The sequence below is a fragment of the Pleurodeles waltl genome, chromosome 11 (assembly GCF_031143425.1).
Source record: "Pleurodeles waltl isolate 20211129_DDA chromosome 11, aPleWal1.hap1.20221129, whole genome shotgun sequence".
Lineage (NCBI taxonomy): Eukaryota > Metazoa > Chordata > Amphibia > Caudata > Salamandridae > Pleurodeles > Pleurodeles waltl.
Window position 1 is genome coordinate 111,811,035 of NC_090450.1, and position 23,492 is coordinate 111,834,526.

Consider the following 23,492-nt stretch of genomic DNA (forward strand, 5'->3'; position numbering starts at 1 on the left):
GCCTCCTGTTTTGAAGTCTCAGGGCCATCAAAGACTTCCTCTGCCAGCACCTGGGCTCTCTGTTGAGACTCCTACCCTGCCAAGTGGTGCCCTATACAGTCACTGGGCCCTTTCAAGGTGAAGTTGGCAGAACAAAAGCTGAAAATCCACGCACAGAACACCATGCAGGAAACATTTCGAAGCACCATCTGCAACACGGCTGATAAAAATGACGCACAGCCGGCTTTGCGGCTAACATCGACGCTCCACCTGCATTGCAGCTGGGAGATTGATGCATCGTGGCTGGAGGAACGATGCACCACTCCCACTTGTGGCTGCTGATAATGATGCAAACCCCATGAAGCGCGATTTTCTAACACTGTGCCACCAGATTTGTCACGCATCGTCCCTGGGTGTCAAAGTCATTCCGACTCTGCGCGGTTCTGAGGTGCCCCATCCGGAAATCGATGCACCGCTCTCTTGCGAGTGAGAAAAATGATGCATCACCGACCCGACCAGAGAAGAAACAAAGCACGGCCTCCTTTGCAAGGAAGGAATCAACGCATCACTGCCTTTTCCGAAGCACGCTCATGCATGCAGATTTATTTTTTACGCTCTTTGTGCAAAATCATTGTTTCCATTGTTTTTATGGAGTAAGAAAATTCATATTTTAACTTGTCATTTTAGTCTTGTTTGATTTAGTTAATATTACCAATTTTTCTAAACTGGTGTGGTGTCCATTTTGTAGTGTTTTCATTTAATTACTGTATGTTTGGTACATATACTTTACACATTGCTTCTGAGTTAGGACCGCCTGCTTGTGCCAAACTACTAAGGGGGTGAGTGGAGATTAACCAGGTGTTTCTCCTTTGCCCTGACTAGAGTGAGGGTCTTTGTTTGGACAGGGGGTAACCAGACTGCCAACCAAACAGCCCATTTCTAACACTTTAGCTTCCACCGGGCATCCGACACCTGGGTCTCCTCCAAAATTGTAACCGCCTTGTGTGCTAGTGATTAGGACTCCAGAGTAACTACCCTTGTTTTCATGCTCTGATCCTCTCTGAGAACTCAGAGCAGGTTATAGCCACCCACCGGATGGCACCTTGCAGCTTCCAATAGGCGTTTCAAGACTTATGACTTTCTGCCTGCTTCTCTTCGTGATGGGCCATAATACCCTGGTAGATTGCCTCCAAAGAGACAGAGTCAGGTGATTCCTGGGTGGGAATTACCTTCCCTGAGGTACTCCCCTTCAGGCTGGATAATGCTGAATTGTCCCAGAGAAAGTCTTGACTTTTAACAGCTGGTTTGGCTGTTTGAAATTGTAGCAGTGCACCCTTCTTTTTTACAGGGCCTGAGATCACTAATTTGTCTCCAGAAGACATTGACCACAGGCACCCAATGGCACTGCCATGACTACTCAAGTCACTCATCAAGCTCCTCCTTCTGAGCCTGGGCTCCGGCTCATCATCTGACCACTCCGACTGGTTGGATAGTGAAAAAAGTGGTCAGTCGTGTCATCCATGCGTGTATGCAGCTCAAGCAAGTCTCTGTTACCTGCTGCTACCACACGAGAGGACACCAGCAGGGTTACATTAGTTATTTTAGTCACTGATTTCCCTTCAGCCATTCCCTCAGCTTCTCCTACTGCTAAAACTAAGTTCAAATTCTTACCCAGAATGCCTTTGCCTGACGCTCCTCCTGAGGCCACCAGTGCTGCACCCACCTAATCATCTACCTTATTGTTCACCGCTGTTTCTGTGTCTATTGGTGGGATACAGCAAGCTGCTTCTTTGTCTTCCATACCAAGACTTCCCTCACTGCTGCTTAAGTGCAGTTTGGTTCTCCCAGGGTCAAAGAGCCACCTGGCTGATCCACAAGTGTGGGCTGAGCCAAGCCTCCTGCTTTGGCTGTTTCAACTGTTTGCTCGAAAGCAGGGGCGGCTGTGAGAGTTCCCTGCTCTCTGCCACCACAGTTATCCTGACGGTGGCTCCCTCGCCAGTCCCTGGGTCTCCCGCCCGACCATGCCGGCTTTGTTTTTGCTTGAGGTAAGAAATCATAGGGTCAGAGGGCTTTTGACAAGTGGTCTCTACAGGCTTGGCTTCCTTTCTCCGAGGGCTGAGTGTCCCCATGGCAGCTTTCCCTCTGATAGCAGAGCCGCCGGATTTACCCATTCTTGCTACCTTGCGGAGCAATCCAGGTTGTCTGTTTCTTAAGGGGTATCGTGTAATGCTTGAACAGTCTGGACTGTCTGGTGACCACAAATGCCACAGACACCACCCGCAATATGCACAACTCTGGGTTTTCTCTAGTGGTTTCGTCGTTCGGTGGGAGTAGCACCCCAGTTATTTAATCATTTCTCTCAGGCTACACTGCTGACAGTTCTCATCACAGGCGGCTAAGTTTGAGGGTCACTAACAAAATCTGTGAGGGCTGGAAGGGGTGCAAACCGGCTGCTCCACACGACCGCCATCTTGCCGCGACCCAAATAAGTCCATTTCATCTCACCAACTTAATCATTAAGTTGTCATTGCGTTCACATTGGTAATTAGCCTCCCTTCCTATGAAAACAACCAGCTTGGTTATCCAAAATAGTATGCTTTTATTATCTTTGAGACTATCATTTATAGGAGACCAGGGTTTTATAGTTTGCAAACAGTGATCAATCTTAATCAATAAGTACTACTTACGTGGTAGAAATGCCCTGAGGTGAGGAACTTTTGGAATGAGGTTGTTTGGGTATTTGGAGACTTGACTGAGATGCAGCTACAGCCAATGATCCAACTATGACTGTTGAGGCTGTTGGGTCTGGTGACTCATGCTAAACAGACTAAGGCCCATTTATATACTTTTTGAGCACCGCATTTGCGTCATTTATTGATGCAAAAGTGGCGCAAACTTACAAAATATAACTGTATTTTGTAAGTTTGCGCCTTTTTTGCATCAAAAACGGACACAAATACGGCACTAAAAAAGTATATATATGGGCCTAAATATGTGGAAAAGGTGCTAGAACTGACACTGGCTGTGGCCAAAAAGGGCATAGCTCTGAGGTGGATGGCCAACCAGCTGCCCATTCAGAAGCAATGGCTGTGGGATTTTGCAAGATGGATTTGAGCTGAATGTGGAGTACAGCACAGTCTGGTGTAAAGTGAGACAGGCCAAGAGGACAGAAAGGAGTGGGACTTAGTGGTGGTCCGGGTTGCAGCAAGAAACGGAGGACCCAGCAATGGAGCAAGGCATGGACAATCCAGATGATAGATTTTATGATTCAATAACTGGAATGATTCAGTGAGGGGTCCACCTCTGTTGACTCTAATTGTCTTTCTAGCTGACCAGATGTCAGATACAAACAAATGACTAAATGTAACTGTGCAGCACACTTTTCTCTTTTTGGGTGCGGCAGTTATGGGATCATGGTAGGGAACAGTTGTGAATTCTAATTTAAAATTGCTAAAACTAATTTAAAAAAAAAAAAAAAAATTAAAGACTAATCAATAAGTTGGTAACAGGAAAATTGGGATAGTTTATCAGCTTGTTAAATTTAAATTTGCCAGTTTCTGCAATTAGGGACAATCTTCTGGAAATATTATTTTTGCTAAGTTTCATATATATATATATATATATATATATATATATATATATGTTTTTGCTAGCTGACCTAAAAGTGTGCCATCCTGTTTACAGCACTGGATTCAAATGTCAAAAGGGTGGGATGTCTACTGAAAATGTTTAGGCCACACAGGACGTGCCGGGGAGAAGTTGTGACATTTCGATTTTAGCAACTGGTGTGCATTCATTTAGAGAACCTGTTTCAACTCAAGTTGTACTACATCACTGATTGTCAAGATCACTAACCTGAGTTCCCATAGATTGTTTCAAAGATCGATCTAATTTGAAGTGATGTGGGTCCACTTCACCCCTGTGTCTCTAGCTCTTTGCTACGTCTGAGGCTGTATGCACAAGAATCAGAGGCAAGGGAAAAGAAATGAGAAAACAGAGGAGGAGATAAATACGTGGCTCTATACAGGAGGACTGGATATCCCTCGTCTTCCACCACTCAGATGTGAACATGAGCAGATTGACGCTTTAATATTGCAAAGAAAATATGACAGATCAATATCTATGTTCTCAAACAATATTACTTGATATGGATTGTAATACAACCTTGTCATTTGCTTCCAGTGCTACCGTTTTCCAAGGCCAGGCTGGTTGTACTGGGAATTGGCTTTTCCCCGGGAGGCTAGAAGGGTGGGGGCTTCTTTGGTTACTGGGGGAGTTTTTTTTAGCAATGCCGCAGTTTTAAAAGTACTGCAGAGTTCCTTGTATATTCAACAGTTCTCAGGCAACAATAAAAGTGCCAAAAAACTCTGGTGATTAATGTACCTGCTGTAGAGAGATCTGAGTTTTGTCAATTGGTTATTTTGACTTGTCAAAGGTAGTGTAGAGGATTAATATGCCTGCTGCAAAGAACGTATACTATGTAGATCACAGAAAAGTATTTTAGGTGCATAGCTCAGTGTGTCACTCACAGAGATCCATTTGTTACTGTGCAGTTCATAAGTTACAATAAGAATCTAGCACAACCTGCTATGAACTGTCATCAAAGAGCTGCATGCTAACTGCATGATACAAGTTAGAAAGTTATGTTTTTCCCAGTATTTCATTATCATAAATTTGCTAAATCAGGTTTGTTTGGGTAGAAATAAATTCTTATTAGCAAAGTCAACCCTGATGACTCTGACCACATTCTGAATCCTGAGCCTGTGCTTCCCCAGGCCACTCACTTTTATAAAAATGCCTACCAGTATGAATTAAGTGATTCTACTCCTTGTAGTCCCCTTTATCTTAGATAACATTTTCTATACACATGTATGGTTCATTGTCTCTGTATGTGTATGTGATGTAAAGTGTTCCAACATCCTTCACTGGTAAGAGAGGCGTTACAAAATAAAATGAAATGCATGTGAGAGTGGGGCCCAGTAAAGATTGCTATTTCCTGGTGAACTGTAAAGTCATCATTTATTGTGTTTTAAAAAACTATTTACATGTTTGCCATTTTCCCCAAATTTTGAAGGGGGAGAACCTTCCCCAAGCCCGCTCAGCCCCCCTGAAGTTTCCAGTTTGAATAAATTTGCCAGGCCTGCATTGGATTTCCAGCTCTGCCTTTTGCCTTCCCAAGTTGTGATTAAGAGGAATTTAATTGAGTGTGTCTAAATATTTCCCTGTTATGATCCCTTATAGGAGAGTGATAGAAGTATTTTTAAACAACCTCCTTAAATATCCAGAGTTTCTACAATTTCAGAAAAGAGCATTTTTTCTTGTTGCATCACAAGAGAAGGGCATTAATTCAACCAGTTCTACATTACATTCTGATTTTTACAAAGCGTGTTTTTACTTGCAATCATGCTCGGGTCATCAAAATGCCAGATGCAGAGTCTACAGAGTATTAGTTAATTAGCTTTGAAACCACGAACCAACGTTTCAAGTTGCACTATTGTGTTAGTGATATTGAACACATCAATAGATTATGTACTTATTGTGTTCCCAATCTTTCACCATCATTAAATTGTTCCAACTAGGCCAGGTTCTGAATGCAAGGTCACTTCAGCTAAGCAAGAGCTTGGAAATTCCTTCCTGAAGGCATGACATAAAGCCCAAACAGATGATTATACTAAACATTGACCGAGGCTTTGGGAGTGGTTTATATAGAATCACACCAATAAATCCTTCTGAATCTTGCAACAGTTCAATTAACTCTTGCAGGAGTTACAAATACTCTCCAGGGTTATAGTTGGGAGTAATGATGAAGAGACCTGCTCATAGAACTGTTGGATCCATGCTAATTACCACCATGAAATGTCAATTTTCTCGCAGCCCACAGTTCTGGGTCACAAACACGGCTGTAGAATCCAGCTGCAACCTACAGAGCAGGAGACAATCTACTACAGAGGCTCATCCTTAACCTTTGGCCCAAAGTACTTGATTTGTGGGGAGGCCTGACAGAAGGGTGGAATATAACATAAAAACTACCAGGACACCAGAGGTTGGCAGATCTTGACAATGACCTTTTTTAAATTAGCTGTTTGACCAAACAGTCATAGTTTTGAAGTGTGCCCATTCCCCACGATCATGTGATACACATCATATAACTGAACAGGGAAATCATAATTAAAAAAAAAATGTGTTTAAAGAAATATTAAGGGCATGAGTCACAAAGCTAACTTATACTTTTGATTTTATTTACACTTTTTAGCAAGTTTACTAATTTTGGCTATTCACAAAATCATAGTGAACGTTACTACTTAAAAAACAGAACATCAGTAAGTCTAGCAACACATATGATCACTAATTAGTACTGAAATGCCCTCTGGGAGAAATTAATGAAGTTAGGGAATCAAAATAAAACTACTTAGGAAATAATGTTACATTAAGTTATTTAAACTTGCTTAAAATATATATAAATATGATTTGTTTTCTAAAGGATATAAAATTGTATGTTTTTATATTTTAATTATCAAATATTTGAATACGTTATTTTAAATTTAAAAAACATGTAACAGTATGTTTAGTAAAATACAACTAAATTTAAATTAATTAATTCACTTCAAAACACTTCAGTGGTGACTTATTATATAAAATTTACATTTTCCTGCATGGAGAAGACACTTTTCCATGCCATATATTTCTGCAGTGCCTTTAAACTGCAGCCCTGCCAGACTGTAAGTTATCCTTCTGGAACACATATAATAATTTTGTTATATATGTGGGAAAAAAGATGATGGACTGAGTGCTGAAACGTTACAAACACTCACCCTGAGTCACAGTTCTGGTTTGAATCCATTGTTTTTTGCTCACCATGCCACCCCAGTTTGGAACCAGACACTTAATTAAATATCCAATTATATTATATGGACCTCTGTGAGGAAAATATTGGATTTTTCTTTAATATTTATAGAAAGGAAAATTAATGCAAACCTGATCAAGTGGCTTTTAAAGAATTATTCGTGGATAAACATTTCTTTATACAAATTCCCTATAGTTATCTCAAAATAATTTGATTGCAGAAAATATGGTGATGTTTTTGTAATCTGTTTTTTAAAATTGTGCCAAGTGCAATAATCTTTCTAGACATTCACTCTGTAGAAAAATCTGTTTTTTAAAATTGTGTATCAGAAAAGAAGCGTACATTGGAAAAACAGATTTATTTGCACCTGTTCAAAGTTTCTGTCAGTTGACCCCAGGTATGAGCTGTGCAGTAACGCTTAAGCTGATGTCCACACAGAAGAACTATTTGATAACCTTTCATTTACAAAATAGTAATGCACGTTGATGTTTCTCATTTAGGTCAATGTAATTAGGCTGAACATTTAGAGTTTCAGCATCAGAAAGCTATTATGGTTCAGAGAAGATGATTTTCTGATACTGAAGAGAAAAAGCTTTTCAGAATTTAAATTTAAATGAAGTTGTATGTGTGTCTTTCATGCAGATTGGTGCTGATATATGTGGGTTCTTCGATAATACTACAGAAGATCTATGCAGACGATGGATGCAAGTTGGAGCTTTTTACCCATTTTCCAGGAATCACAATGCTGAAGGCTACATTGTAAGTTCCATCTAATTAGCCCTGTTCATATGCATAATACATACATGGATAGAACTTTAATGGTTTCACAGAAGGATCAGTTTATAGAAATAGCAATAATAATTTCAACATAAATTCAACATTGTCGGAATATCTCCGAGACTTGAGCCATTGAATGTATCCTAAATTTAAATGTTCTTAGAAGAAATAACATATGCATTTTAGATGAGATTAAGAGTAGGATCAGGATGCAAATTTCAATGTATCTTGAAACTGAGGGCCTGTTTACAAGAAGCTGACACGTGAGCCTGATGCATCAGATTTTTTGCGCTGACCAACGATTCCCTAATGATGTTATGGATGCGTTGTATTTACTATACAGAGCTCCATAACACACAGTTTCACAGATGCGTCAGATATTCAGATGCATCAGTGGCGCTAAACTGACACTACTCGAGCAATGCAAGGAAGGCTCCCATGGACCAAAGCCTTGTGTCAGTTTAATGCCTACTCTGACGAGGGGAAGTCGCTGAATGAAGCAGTCAAATGTTGAAAATTTCACTGCGTCAGTTCTGCGTGGCTTATTGCCTGGGAACGCCTACCTTGCATTTATATCTGGCGCAGGTCAAATGTGTGTGACACAAGGGTTTACAAAGTGATGCACTGGACCCAATGCATAACTTTGTAAATCTGGACTAAAGCACTACTTAGCGCCACCACTATTTAAAACAAAAATGGCGTAACAGTAGTGCAAAGTCCTTGTAAATGGTCCCTGAGTTTTGTTCCAGTGTAACAATTGTGCATAACAATTATTAATTGGTTGGAACATCAGTAAAATCATGTGGAACAGTTATCAGCAAGTAGGGAATTGAAACTACATTATCTGGCTTTGGGGCTATGTTGCACACAGTGCTTTAAAAGTAATGAATGTTTGTGTTCATGTGTGTGTGTTCATGTGTGTGTGTGTGTGTGTGCCTGTCAAAAATATGTTTAGACCTGTCTGCCTTAGACTGGTTGTGGTAAATTGGGTTGATGGTTGAATGCGTAACATTCTCTTGGCACTAAAGTAGTCTGGCTTAATTTAGAGGCTATATATAAAGTATTTCTGCAGCACACAAACAGTAATAAAGTGCAAGGAGAAAACAAGAAAAATTCCACACTAATTTAGAGTAATTTCTAATAAATAATTTGACACCAATCAGTAGAACCGAGTTGTAGTTTCAAGCTGGCTACATGATCGATGCATGAGTGAAACGTCATTTGTGTTAAGTCACATAGCCTATTCAGTTGCAGGTGGGATTGTGTCCAGCGCCGCCCTCTTCTATCCTGCCAGTTGATGCTAGTTGATGGGTCATTAAGGCACACTAATACTACTATTGTTTGGCTGTCTGAGAGAAATAAACAACGTCAAACTGCCAAATACACCAAGACATGTCACCCAGAAGCAGGATGCAAGGACCAAATGGTTAAATCAGAAAAATGTCAACTATCTTAAAGAAATAGTCATCCTTCACTCAAACCTCTATGCAAGTACTGGAAACAATTATATTAATTACTATATTACACAATAGAGTTGCAAGACCTTGTCTAATCTTTCCAAAATTAGATATCATAATACCACAAGGCAATCAGCATTTCGATCTAGAAGAGGAAAGCAGACCATGTCAATTCAGAAAGGTTAGCACACATTTAGAGAGATTCAGTACTACATTCCATCTAATGAGAGGACAGGAGAGTGCTGAGTTGGAAAGTTAAAGTATCTAAAAACAAATCCATTAACATCTTGAGAGAACTATCACCCACTGAAAGTGAATTTTGCCATGCCATCATAATTGAGACAAACTGGGGCAGGAGGATACAGGCTTGACACCCACCTGCTCAGGTGGCCCATTGTGCAGAAGAATGGCATCTTGAGTCCCAATTTGCAGAGTCCATTCTCATATCTAATGGAGGAATTGAGTTGGCATTGAGCCTCATTTATCATTCAATTCACACCATCAGTCCACATGGTCACCATCTCAAATCGGCCAACCATCCCTTAAGCAGATACCCCTTATAATTGATCTTATAAAAGTACAATCATCCTCTACATATTTTTTGAAAGTTATCAACATTTTCCAGGAGACAATCTGTCATACATTAGTCGCCAAAGGTTGTTGTTTGTCAACAATGCTCCAACAATGCCCATCAGATTCTCTCCTATTCACTACAAAGGCATATACTGAAAATGTGAACCAGATAGCAAAGTTTGTATTCAGTCATAAATCTCAAAATAAAGCTCCACTGTAGTTTCAATAGGGTTAAAACAACTAATTTACACTCCAGTCCTCAAATCAGGTTACATATAACATTTTCATATGTGATCAAGAAACATCAAACCAATAAGTCCAAACCACTTAGTTGTCAGGCCACTCATTAATGAGACCTTGTGCTGGTGTCTTAGACACACAGAGTAATGCTAATGTCTTGATAAAACTGACCCTATACATGTCCCTTCATAAGGAAAACCTCAGTATAATTAAAGAATACTTTATGCAGCAGAGGCAAGTCCTAATCTATTCCTCATTACTCTGTTTGTCATTAATAGGGCTATTGATGAAGTATCTCCTTTTCATTTGAAAAATCTTAAGATGACAGCCAGCTCATATATAAATAAATATGCCTAAACTTGTGATTCTGATGTAAGAAATCAATGTATGTGGCATTTCATGCTAATATTCTAAATCCATCTCGTAAAATACTCCTGAAGAAGTCTTGCTGTCACTATACTTCTTCAAGAAGTACATATGGAAGTTGATAGAAATATTGTTGCTCCTTCTACTGTAGCAACTAATATATGAAGCAAATACTCAGATCAACGTTGGGTAAGAGTGAGATACATCCCAAAATCATATACTATGCTTTAGAATATTTAATCTTTGGATGACTGACAACATTTGGTGCCATAGTAAACTCAACCCATAGATCTTTTTACATGGGGAAAAATAAACACAATCCTGTTGTAGGCAGTGTAAGAAGAATGGTTCAACTACAGAATAGTGAAAACCTCTGCTGGCTTCCGGAGGAGCAAATATTATAATTCCTGCTTCTATGTGGTGTATGAAAAGCCTGAATGAAAAATTACACACAGTATCTCCAAACCAATTTCATCTCATGACTTATCATTAGGTCAGTGAGCTCTATACCAGATATTTATTGATTTTCAGCTTCATGAAATATGGATAAAAATCGATAAATTTTAATGGCAGTGGCTCAGGAGTGATCGCAAACAAGCTCTGATAGACTTTTTTCACTTACCAGTTTTCATGAAATCCATGAAAATGTATCCATCCAACAGTAGATTCAAATCTCCATATCGCCTTTGTGAACATGGCTTTCCTTATGAAGTGACCAGACTCTTTGTAAGGAGATTAATAATGGACACACAAACTACCTTTGTAACCACATAGGCTGCAACTATGCAATCCCTTACCAACAGTAAATTTGATCTAGGACCACACCACTTTGTTTCTGAGCACTGCTGAGTTTTCAGCCAACTGAGTGGCACTTTATGAATGTGTCAAATACATGAATGAATTAATCAAGGAATCAATGAATAAAAAATACACATAACAAAAGAGAGAAGGGCTATCATACATCTCTTAGTTAGATCAAGCAACATCATGTCATGAATGATGCAATGATTCTTTTGTAATTATTATGAAATGACGTGGGGATTTCTGGGGCATTTTTTATCAGTGGTCTTCAGATTAATTATGTAGTTGACCTCATTGATCATCTTCAATACCCCATATGGCCCATACCTTTTGTGGTGAATTGGTCTGGGACTTTAAGATTTTACAAACAAAACTTTGTTGCTTGGTATCTGTTGTGTACATTGTAAGTATTAATTAAGAGTCAGGCAATAATATTGTAATTATATATTTTGCTTTGTTGGTTAATATTACGTTGACATAGGTACTAATTTTTTATTTAAAATAAAAATGCACAAAACCACAAACTTCTAATTACTGTTGTAGAAGAGGAATGAAACTCCATATAAGGTCAACTTTCAATACCAGTTTGGGGAAAATGGATATTACTTGGAACTATTTTTACTAAAATTCTTTCACAGTTTTTATTGAAGTGGAAGTGCATTTTCATAATTCACGAGGTGAGCATACGAATAATTTCAGAACTCGAGAATAAGTGAACTGGACACAATTTGGCCACACAATGACAGAGATTGTGGACCTTGACAATAAGAATGGAAAGGAGACATTTACAGAGAACTTTCATGAGGTTAGCATGATGAGCTTCTCAGATTCCCTTCAATAATCAACTGTTTGGCTTTTTTCTGCAAGATCATTCAAAAGCCATGGAGAGAAACACCATTCCATTGGAAGAAAAGAGACTAGTTATTTAGTAATTAAAATAGTCTGACCTGGTTCTAGGGCATGTCAACATGCTGATAGAATGGCACACTCAACCTGCATGTTCTGTGAGTGTGATCTAGCATTTCTTCTTCCCAAAATAATTATGCTGATTTTAATTAGAGGCTTCCGCATGACAAAGTACCATTTTCTTAACAAGATTTGGGGCCCTTTGTGCTAGGCAACACTTTCATAATTTAGCTGCCACATACCATGGGTACATCTTGAACTGAGCAAGAAACAGAAATTAGGCTGGTTTTGATGGTTAGACTCCTTTTGCAGGGTGATGACATTAGTAAAAATGTAGGTTCATCCTCATCACCTACACACAAACATACACACAAACCATCAAAGAAGCAAATTGTTTTCAGTAGGTGTAAACCGACCGCAGAATTGTGGGCTTTATGTAATATGTCCCTTCACAAAGCAGAAATGTGCCAATTACACAGTGTCTGGTATTGAATGGAAACTTTCAACTTTATTGATTTACTTTCCAAATTATTTTTTTTAAAGCAGCAGTGTCTATTAAACAGACATGTGCTGCTTTAAAAAATGTTTACGATTTGATAACACTTTCAGTGAATGTGAGAAAACAGTGCTTTTGCTGATGTTCCAGCACGTTTTGACCCCATTTTTGACTGATACTGGTATTTTCTGACTCTGATTGTGCCCTGGGCTCTGCTAACCAGGCCAGGCCAGTGCGTGGTTCAAAAGGTAATGGTAATTAGGTATAGTTACAGTTGGTACTGACAACCTACCTGTAAGTCCCTAGTATATGGTGGATCACCTAGGTTTAAAGGCCTAGGAGATTTAATGTACTTAAGTGTGTACTACTGTCGTACCCACTGTCATTTTAAAAGCCGGCCCTGCCTTACAGACTGCTATTAAAATAAAACTATGTCTAAATTAGACTTGAGGATTAAAAGTACTTCCAACATCTTAAACTACCCTTATTTAGCATATGTAATACTAAGCAGGGACATTATAAAAAGATATATATATGCTGTGGTGAGGGAAAAACTGCCAACTTAGTTTTTTTCCCATTGTAGCACGTCTAGCACTATAGCCTATCATGGGAAGGCTTTACTAAACTTTAACAGTCTAACCTTCGACAGGAGTGAGCTGGATTAGTCATTCAAGATATTAAATTCATATTTACAAGGAATCAAACTACTTGGCAAGGTTATATTTATTATATCTATTGTCGGAAAGTATGTTTATAACTGCTTTCTTAAAGTTACCTAAAATCAGCTTTGTAGCAGTCTCTTTTGATTGGCCAGCCTTTGACAGGCTAAGCCTAGTTCCCTGGATTAGGTGTGAAGTGGCCTAGCCTAAGACAAATGGACCATCAGGTGGGAGGAGATCTCTTGCTGCAGATGCCAGGACAGGAAGGTGGGAAGAAAATATGCCATTCTTCTAGGGACTTGGTCATCAGAAAAGGTGGCTCCCTGTACACCATTGGTCAGGGGTGCCCTTCTGCTTGCCAGTCCAAAAACCTGGATAAACAATGAGAGAGCTTCACAACACCTCAAATCCCTTCTGGAAGAAATCTGAAGAAGAACTGCCCTGCGGAAACCCTAGGTTGCACCAAGAAAGGACTGCACTCACAAGGACGCCACCTGCCGCACACTCTGGTCTTCACCAAAAAAGGACCTTGCCTTGCTTACAAGACTCAGGAGTCGACTCCCTGAAAGAAGCATGTGGAAATAAGCTGCCAAGAGTTGCCTGCATCAACCTATGAAAGGACAAGCCCAGCTGACCAGCTCAAGTGGACTTTTAAGGATTAACCCAGGTGAATTGTGGGAATTGTAGCCCCAGCTCTCCAAAGAGCAAATCAGAGCTTTTGGTGTTGTGGACCCTTCAAGACCTCAAAGGGACCTTCTGGAAGGAGATCCAGAAGTTTGGAATCATTTGGAGAATTTTTGTGAAGAAGCACAATAAGTTGACTCACCGGTTGTCGAGAGTCAGGTCGGTGACGTCAAACCATGACCCTGCCTGAAATTCAGGTTTGTCTCGTGGAAGCTCGGGAGCTCTTCCCCATCAATGACAAGAACCAAGACCTCCAGGATTTCACTGAGCCTTGGTGCTGAAGCAAGCCATTGTTGTTGAACCGTCACCTGGCCTTCCGAGAAGACTCGCTGTATGTCAAGAGAAAAACAGCCAAAAAAGTGACTAAAGGAGAAGATAAAATTTTAACCAGGCCCTACTGCGCATAATAGCTGCCCTGCGCTTTATTCCATTTGGCCTTAAACTTTAACTTTGTCACATTCAGGTGCAAACAGAAAGCCGGGTTTGGTGCTTTTCACTTTTTGGCACAAGAAAGCACATTTTTACATTTAATTTAAAAAAATTAATTTCTCATATTTTGTGTTGTGTCGTATTTATTTACTCCTTTGGTATTAAATGGCTTATACACCTGTCTTACACACCTGTATCCTAACTTAAGCCTGACTGCTCATCAGCCAAGCTACCAATGGTGGAGAAAGGACTAACTTATTGAGACTTTGACTAGACCTTATTTGTGATTGTGGTGTTAATACTAGCTGCAGGTATCTACCTGTCCCTATTAACAAACCACTTTCCAGCAGTGGAGCATGCCATGGTCCCCTGGATCACAACCGTTTTTCTCCATAGTCTTCAAACATTGCTCTCAAAAGAGAAGCAGGTCCCTGGGGATACCTTCTCCTATGATAATCAGATGGTTGGTGTCTGTTTAAAGGTTGGCAACCACAACTGCATTCACAAACCTTTTATATATGCCATTATGATGACATCCCCAAATAGAGGGGTGGCTCTTTTCACACCTCCTTTCATTTGTGAAAAACAAAAAACAATGTTTATGGTTCAAAATGACTTTTCAGACTTGTAAACTCAGCTTAGAAATTTATAGAAAGCCCTTTTACAGTTGCATACCCTTTTAAGTTTTGACTCTATAAGGGTAGTAATAAGAACAGTACAGAAATGAAAAGTGCAGGAAAATACTGCACTGATAATAGTTGGGGCAATGTAATTCCGCCAAAACATATCATGATTATTGAAATTATTTGTTTTGATTTTTATGTAGGGGTTGCATCAGCTCTTGATTAATTTAAAACTGTTGGGCACCATTGCACACGCAAAACAGTCAATAGCTATGAGATAATTAAGGTGGAGGGAGTGAAGGTGATCTCTAAAATGGTGGATTTGTATCACTCAGAGTGCCAAAGAAGTGAAACATTTCCATATGTTAAGGATCAGAATCTCTAAGATTCTTCAAACATGATATCCAAGCAATGCAGGTGGTCTATCCTAGATAGATCCAGATGACATGCTCTGCTTCATGCATTTCAATACAAAAGAGACCATGATCTCCAGGGAAATGTGGTTAATTTGAACAGTGTTTTTGTTGAAACTAATCTTGAATTATGAAACAAATAAATGAAAGACACATTTGTGTGTGGGTGATATCTGTTAAATCATTTTCCGATTGACAGCCCGGATACAAAGGCAACAAGACAAAGATTATTGTTATACATTAGACAGGTGGCATTTCTTTCTTTCTATATTTTACTTGATGTACCCAATTGCTATATGTTGTGCTACTCAAAATTCTACTATATATTTTTCAAGTAGAAAAATTATACATGGCAACATTTTGGCATATAAAAATAATATTAGCACTACTACTACTACTACTAATATTAATAATAATAATAAAGAAATATGACTAGGTCATACAGTTTATTTCATAAAATCGAATATTTGTTTGTTTTATTATACCATACAAGATTTAAAACTTAAAATTGTTATTATGTTCCTGCATCATGCAAATAGATAGTTCAAGTTATGAAGCAGTGATGCATGTTCTAGTTTTGTATTACAAACACATGAAGCACGCCTAAATTACGTTGCCTTCTCAGAAATCTAGATGTATATTAAATACTTCCATCAGATTGATTTTTTTATGGGTGTAAAAGATCTTCTGAAAGCATGTCCTGTATCATTTTAACCACAGGCTCAAGATCCCGCTGTTTTTGGACCAGATTCCCTCTTGGTGAACTCTTCAAAGCACTACTTGAACATCCGCTACACTTTATTGCCTTACCTTTATACATTGTTTTACAATGCTCACACCAAAGGAGACACTGTTGTAAGACCGCTGCTACATGAGTAAGTTTGCTTTGTCTTTTAATATTACGGATTGTTGCATATTACTCTATATTACTGCGAGCTCCATGCTTTAAGGTGATTCCTTTATCAGCACACAGCACATGTGAAGGTTGGGAGGATTTCCTAAATACACCTCAAAAGGTATAAAGAAACTTTGCAAAATATGTGAATGTTTCAATTTTTAAATGAAAATATACAAACTTGCGTGAGCATCCAGAAGTGAGCATTGCTCAAACAAAAATCCCTCCAAAAATTGAGAGTGAGATGAGCCACCAACCCTGCTGCTGTTGAAATGTATTGCTCTGGTCCAAATTGATAACAACCATTATCCAAGTATAAAGTCATCCCCTTCAAAATGTCAGTTTCCAGTATATACTCTAGGAGGGGCACAATCTTTTTAGCGTTCTCACTATTTTTATTTTAACATGAGTCTGCACTGTCAGGTTTGCTTTCCACCCAACCCTGTGATGATGTAGTGTTCACCTGTAAACTATTTTAAATTTCCATATGTTGAAGAGACCTCCGCTCCGGTGTCCACCAAGACCAGAACCTTTTGAACATTTTTATTCTTCCTGTGAATTTATAAATCAACATGGGGTCTGTTATCTTTGCAAGCCCATTACTGTACCAGAGTTTGGCCTATTTTCTAATCTGATTTAATCTGTCAACATTTGCCTAAATCAGGTCTGGATATATGCTCTCATATCTGCGAGGAGATTCCTCCCCTTTTCTGTTGTCCTCAGTCAACCAGTCAGTATTCAAATCTCCCTCCTCCTTCCCCTTCGGGGAAGAATTTTTCTCTGATTGTTCATTCCTCCTACATCTGTGACTTTCCCTGACTCACTCGTTTGTTATCCTGCTTATTTACCTTGCTGCTCCCCTCCTTTCTGTCCAGCCCTCACTTGTATTACATCTCCCACTGAATCTTGGAATCTATCCCATCTATATGTTCTTTGTTGACATCCTTCAGCAATGCAATAAACATATCTCTCCTAGATACTCTGTTATTATCTGTGCAACCTTCAGACTTTGAGGGTCTCTTAGGTTTCATCCAGTATCCAAGCTCTCCTAACTCACAAACCTTATCCACAGTCACTTTTAGCAAACAATTTAATACCTGAGTTGGTTCAACATCTACAACACATTCGCCCCAATTTTTACATAACCCTGCACCATACGCCCATTCATTTGCAAGAAAATGATAAGGTACTTTTTTCATTTGGCACCTGGGAAACTGCCTTCGTTTTTTTGCGGAACATTTTATGAAATCATGCAGAGTGATGCTAAGATATGGTGCTCTACTTTAAACTAACAAGAAACAATGCCAAAGAATGCAGCATTCTTGGTGTGAGTAATGAATGTATTAAGTCACTTCCCAAGTATTAAATAAAAGCACATGAAAATATGAAAATGAGCATTTAACTTGAATGCAGTGAAACACGTGTAGGTGCAAAAATACTCACAGCAGTTAAACAATGACAGACAGAAAATGTGCAATACATCAACAACAAATATATGTAATGAATAAATAATTAAGAATTAAAATGCATCACCATGAGGGTTGAATTCTTCATCCTTGCCAACATCAAGCGGAGGAACCGCAGACGGCTCAGGCAAGAGGCCTTCCCAACATGGTTTTATTTCTGAACCACGCTTCCACGTTCAGGAGAGCTCCTTCTACCTCAGTGCCAAGTTTCCCCACCTTATATACCTTAAACAAACTCAAGAGGAAGATTCTAGCAATCTCGCCCTCCCATTATGTTATGAAATTCAAGCACTGGCTGTACTCAGTCTACGTCACAAACACGCAAAGGAATGGGCCCTGTCCCAATGTGCATTCCAGAGATAGAGGAGCTGAGAATCTCTTATCACGTCTACCTTCCACATCCCCCATGTTTTGTTCCAGTACAGTGTAACCCTGAGCTAGTGAGCAAAGTACAAACACGTTTCTATGTGGAAAACAAGCTTGGCGACGAAATATCCTGCGCCGCTTCTGTGATGGCACCGGAAGCCAAGCACAAAAAGAAGTACGTGGTCAAAACAGAGTTGGAGGTCAAATACAGATAGCATTAAAGATGTGCATATGTGATCAAGAAATTTTGATCACCCATACATCACACTGCAAGAGGGGCAGTACCTACATTAAATTAACCTATTGCCCCATTCTGTATACGGTGGTGGGTAGAAACAACTTGCTTGTATATAAGTACATAGTTTTTATATGTGAATTGGTTTAACTACATGCGGTTTGTGAGAAAAGTACAGATTTCTCTAGGCGAGGCCAGATCTAAAAATGTATTGATCCATAATTGCTAGTACGATTGCTGCCGATTTCCTAGGTACATATTTAAGTTGAAATATTTATTAGGTGATGATTCAAAATCAGCGTATACCGTGTCATATTCCTAATTGGTAGTGTAGGTAACGTACATGACTGCCAGCAGAAAGCATTACTGATTGTATTTTACAAGATACCACATTAACTAATTTAGCACTGAAATTTACATACCTTTCCTACAACGTTCTAGATTTTGACTATTCATTTTATGTCACACATTTAATTTCCTTTGCTTAAGGTCATCTTTTATCTAGCTATAATAGTATTAAAATATGGGGGTGGGTGGTAAACTCTGTCACACAGTGGTTGGCAAACTTTTTGCCAAACTCCACGGTCCAAGTGTGGAGTGGAAAATCTATGCAAACTCTGCTGGTGAAGTGGAGTTCACTGCCCACCACTAGGTATTTGAGACACAAGTAGTCAAACTAAATAAAGTACCACCAGCCAGATTTTTCTGGTGGTAGCTGGTCAAATAGGCCTGCACCTGTGCAGATTTAAAGGGGTATCCAGTGTCATAAAAGGAAACCAGGCCAGGCACGCATTCAAATTGTACCTGTGCTGAGCAACCTGTATGCAGTGAGGGAGTGGTCTTCTCAAATGAAACACTCTGATATCAAGAGGAACCTATCTCAACTCTTTGGTGGAAGTTTTGAAGCCCTCAGATTTGAGGGTGCAGTCTAAATTATACTCAACCTTGTGTAGGATTTCAGGCCTCATTCAAAGATTAGATACTGCCAGTGCAAATAGAAGGAGCACAATTTTGGATAATGCATTTGTGTTGTTTAGTTTCCCTTATTGTGGACCTGATTCACAATGGTAGACATACAATTTTATGTAAGTTTACAAATTTTTCCTAGTCACAAATGTATTTGATGAGTAATACCTTTACGACTTCAGAGTCTCCGCAGTTGTGGCAGAGACTCAACTCATAAATAGATATTACAGTCCCATCTTTTTATGTGTGGAGTCTCTGGCACGAGTACAGAGATAGAAATAGAAAAGAATTGTAAACCTACCTTACAAAGTGTAAGTTTACCTTTGTGAATCAAGCCTTGTGCCATTATAAAGAAACAATTAACCCCTAAGAGTGCACTCAATGATTGCACCCAAGTTTTTGAAAGTCAAGAGATATGGTGTTTCATTTCAAGCACTCGTCATCTCAATAAAGTGTTGTGGGAACTAAGGGCCAGATGTAGGAAAGGATTTGCAACTCGCAAACGGCAAAAACTGCCGTTTGCGAGTTGCAAATCGCATTTTCCTATGCAGAAATGCATTCTGCGAGTCGGACCGACTCGCAAAATGCATTTCAGAATCGCAAATAGGAAGGGGTGTTTCCTTCCTATTTGCGATTCCTAGTGGTATGCAATACCATTTGCGACCGCATATGCGGTCGCAAATGGTGTTGCAGTTACCATCCACTTCAAGTGGATGGTAACCCACTCGCAAATTGGAAGGGGTCCCCATGGGACCCCTTCCAGTTTGTGACTGGACCCAAAAACATTTTTTCAGGGAAGGGAGTGGTCCAAGGGACCACTCCCTGCCCTGAAAAAATACAGAAACTAAAGGTTTCGTTTTTTTTTTTAAGTGCAGCTCGTTTTCCTTTAAGGAAAACGGGCTACACTTAAAAAAAAAAAACTGCTTTATTTAAAGCAGTCACGAACACGGAGGTCTGCTGACTACAGCAGGCCTCCATGTTTGCGAGTGCCCATAGTCGGTATGGGGCCGCAATTTGCGACCCACCTCATTAATATTAATGAGGTGGGTCATTGCGACCCCATACCGACTCGCAGACGGTGTCTGAGACACCGTTCTGCATGACATTTTGCGAGTCGCTAAGACTCGCTATTTGCAACTCGCAAAATGCTTCTTTAGTACATCTGGCCCTTAATGTGGACCATTGCTTGTGCGTACTACATTTGAGAATGGAGTGTACCTACAAGACAATGCCTCGTAATGGAAAACCTAAAGAGAGTTTACTCAAGTTTCATACTTGAATGTGATTCCTGTCAATCATTGCTGGCATGTTCACTTCTATAGAAGGGGATTTAACACATGTTGTGTAATACCTATGGGTTTACAGTAAGTAGCATGAGCAAATGGCTGGTATACCCTTCATGTCAGGCACATCTTATAATGTATAGGACTTTATCATGATTCCCTTCTGTGCATTGGCATTAATGCATATTGGACCATGCACCCATTTTGGGCAATATTGTGCAACAAAATTATGAAATCTATTTTCCCTACCAAGTTCATACGGAGTGACAGACAGCCAGCTCATAAACATCAACTAGCAATCACTATTCAATACATCCGAGCTATGCTATATGCAGGTCTTCTACTACCTCATTGAATTACTGTATTCTATTATGTACGCACGCTCTGGAATAGAGCATAGCTGTGTAAAATGAGCCAAGTCGGATTCAAGGTGAGGATGATTTATTCAAACATTTCGATGGCTCCGTACTATCGCCCCAGCGCAGACCCGCATCTCCAACCATCTCCGTACTGTCCTTTTCACCCCACGCGCTCTCCCCGTTTCATTACAGAACATTGCTCCCTCACACTCTCACCCCGATGTTCCCCGTTCCAAAAAGTCACATTAATATCCTTCCATTCCGTCTCGGAAAATGAATTAATTTGCCCAAACTCAACTGTTGCAATCAAACAATTCTCATCATCATCTAGATTGACATTGTCCTCAAATTTTCTATAATTGCTTATCTGGATATGTAATCTTTCTGCCGAAAAAGACAAACAGTAATAGTCTGGCAGCAAACTTTTCAATCCTCAGAGTGCTACTCTTAACGTTGGTGCTATTGAGGATAAACACTAGAGGTTTGTGGTCAGTCTGCAAAACAAAATGTCTGCCACAAAGATAATATTTGAATTTTTCTATGGCCCACCAACATGCCGGGGTTCCTTTTCAATAACTGAATAGTGTCATTAATTTTCTTTCAGCATTCTGGACGCAAACGCAATACTGTGTTTGTGACCATTACTTGTTTGTGTTAACACTGCTCCTACTCCATGTTTTCTAGCTTCAACTGTCAAACAACACTTGAGATTTGGATCATATGATTTCAAGACACAAACTTGGGATAGTTGTTTCTTGAGCACAGTAAATGCAATGGCGCAATCAGAGTCCCACACAAATTCATTTTGCTTTTCAGTAAATTTGAAGTAGCTTTGGCTAGAGCTGCAAAAGTTTGAAGAAACCTTGAATAGAACTCACACAATCCTAGGAAGGACTTAACCCCCTTTTTGTCATGAGGAGGAGGTGCATTTTGAATTGCCTCCACTAACCCTGGCTTAGGGTATAGCCCCTCTGCTGAAATAATATGACCAAGAAATTCATCCTATGGTTTTAAGAACTGACACTTCTCCCGCTTCAGTAACACCCCAGCAGCATCAATGATTTTTTGGACCTCACGTAGAATTTCATCATGTTCATGACGGTCACCAGCATGAATCAACACATCATTCTGGAAAATGCACACTTTTTTTTATATCTTTAAGTAAAGAAGACATTATTCGCTGCAAAAGTGATGCTGCTGACACAAGTCCAGAAAGCATGGAGCAATATTGATAAGTACCCCAAGGAGATTTGAAAGCTGTGAAGTGCCTTGAGTCAGATGTTAATTCTACTTGATGATAGGCTGATGCTAAATCAAGTTTTGTAAACAACTTTGCCCGAGATATGGTGGATAGCATTTCGCTAATTTTGGGAAGAAGATGTGAGTCTACCCAAATCTCTCTGTTGAGAGCTCTCAAGTCAACATATATACTAAGTTCACAATTTTTCTTCTTTGCTACAACCAACGGTGAAAGCCAAAGTGAGGATTCAACAGGTTTGATAATACCTTTCATGCACACATTCTCCAGTTCTTTTTCTAACACATCCCAGACACTGAAAGGTAACCATTGCAGTTTATGCTTGACAGGGCTAGCATTTTCCTTAATTTTTATTTTTATCTTTAAAACCCTTTGCCTTTCCCAATTCAGCAGCAAAAACCTTTGGAAAATTGTTTATTAAATTATCAATGTCTGCAACATCTCTAATTACTGACACTTGTAACCATCCCAAACAACCCTTGATGGAACCATCCTAATACATTCAATCTTTTAACAGCTACATGAACTTTCCTGTAAATTCTTCTCCGTTTTAACGTAAAGATGTCCTCAAAATAGCCTTGAAGATCAATCTTCCTTCTCTCATATGAAACAGGTGATCCATCGGGAGGAATCAGTTTACGGGGACCCCATTTTTCTTTAAACAAGGCCTGTGTTATCATCGTGATCCTGGCCCCAGAATCGATTAGCAGTTTTATATGTTTCTCACCAATTTGAACAAAAAACACATGGATCTATGTAAAGTTCAGGATTACCACTCTTTACACCTGATTCTTCAACCACCAACACCATTTCTTGCATCTCACCCAACAATTCATCAATCTTATTCTCACGCTTGCAAGACAAGGTTTTCCTTCTCTCTGATGTGGCAAGTAACCACATCTGAAACATCCACTTGTTTGTCTGAAGAAACTACTTTGTTTGTTTTGTTCAATATTGCTGGGTATACTTTTAGTCAATGTTCACCTGGCATCTCTCTATACAACCGCATTGACTTGTTCATCATGGTTGTCTTCTAATTATTTTGCTGATTTAATTCAAGTTTCGATACTCCTAGAACCATAATGATGTCCGATAGTGAAGAATTTCCAATGGATAACAGCTTTTGTTTAACAGTTTTATCAGAACAGTGACAAATAAACTGATCACGTATTAATTGGTGTCCAAAGGCTCCAAACTGACACTCCAATGACACTTTTTCCAACACTGAAATGTACGTATTTACATCCTCACAAGCCTTCTGCTCTCTTCTAAAAAACTTGTGTCTTGCTACTACCAAACTTGGAGGTGCGTCAAATCTTGTTATCAGCTTCTTTAAAGCTTCATCGTATTCATCCAATTCTTCCCCATCTTCCAACAGAACATCTGGTAAATGCTTAAACGCAGATCTTCCTTCAAA

General features: G+C 39.4%; 1 protein-coding gene across 1 annotated transcript in view; it reads left to right on the top strand.

Moving 5' to 3' along the window:
- The window catches only part of SI (sucrase-isomaltase), a 632,954-nt gene that overhangs the window by 210,869 nt on the left and 398,593 nt on the right, over positions 1-23,492 (top strand). The window contains exons 17-18 of the mRNA XM_069213228.1: positions 7,466-7,582; positions 15,968-16,122. Of these exons, the coding sequence (XP_069069329.1) occupies positions 7,466-7,582; positions 15,968-16,122 (272 nt within the window). The remainder of the gene's footprint in view (positions 1-7,465; positions 7,583-15,967; positions 16,123-23,492) is intronic.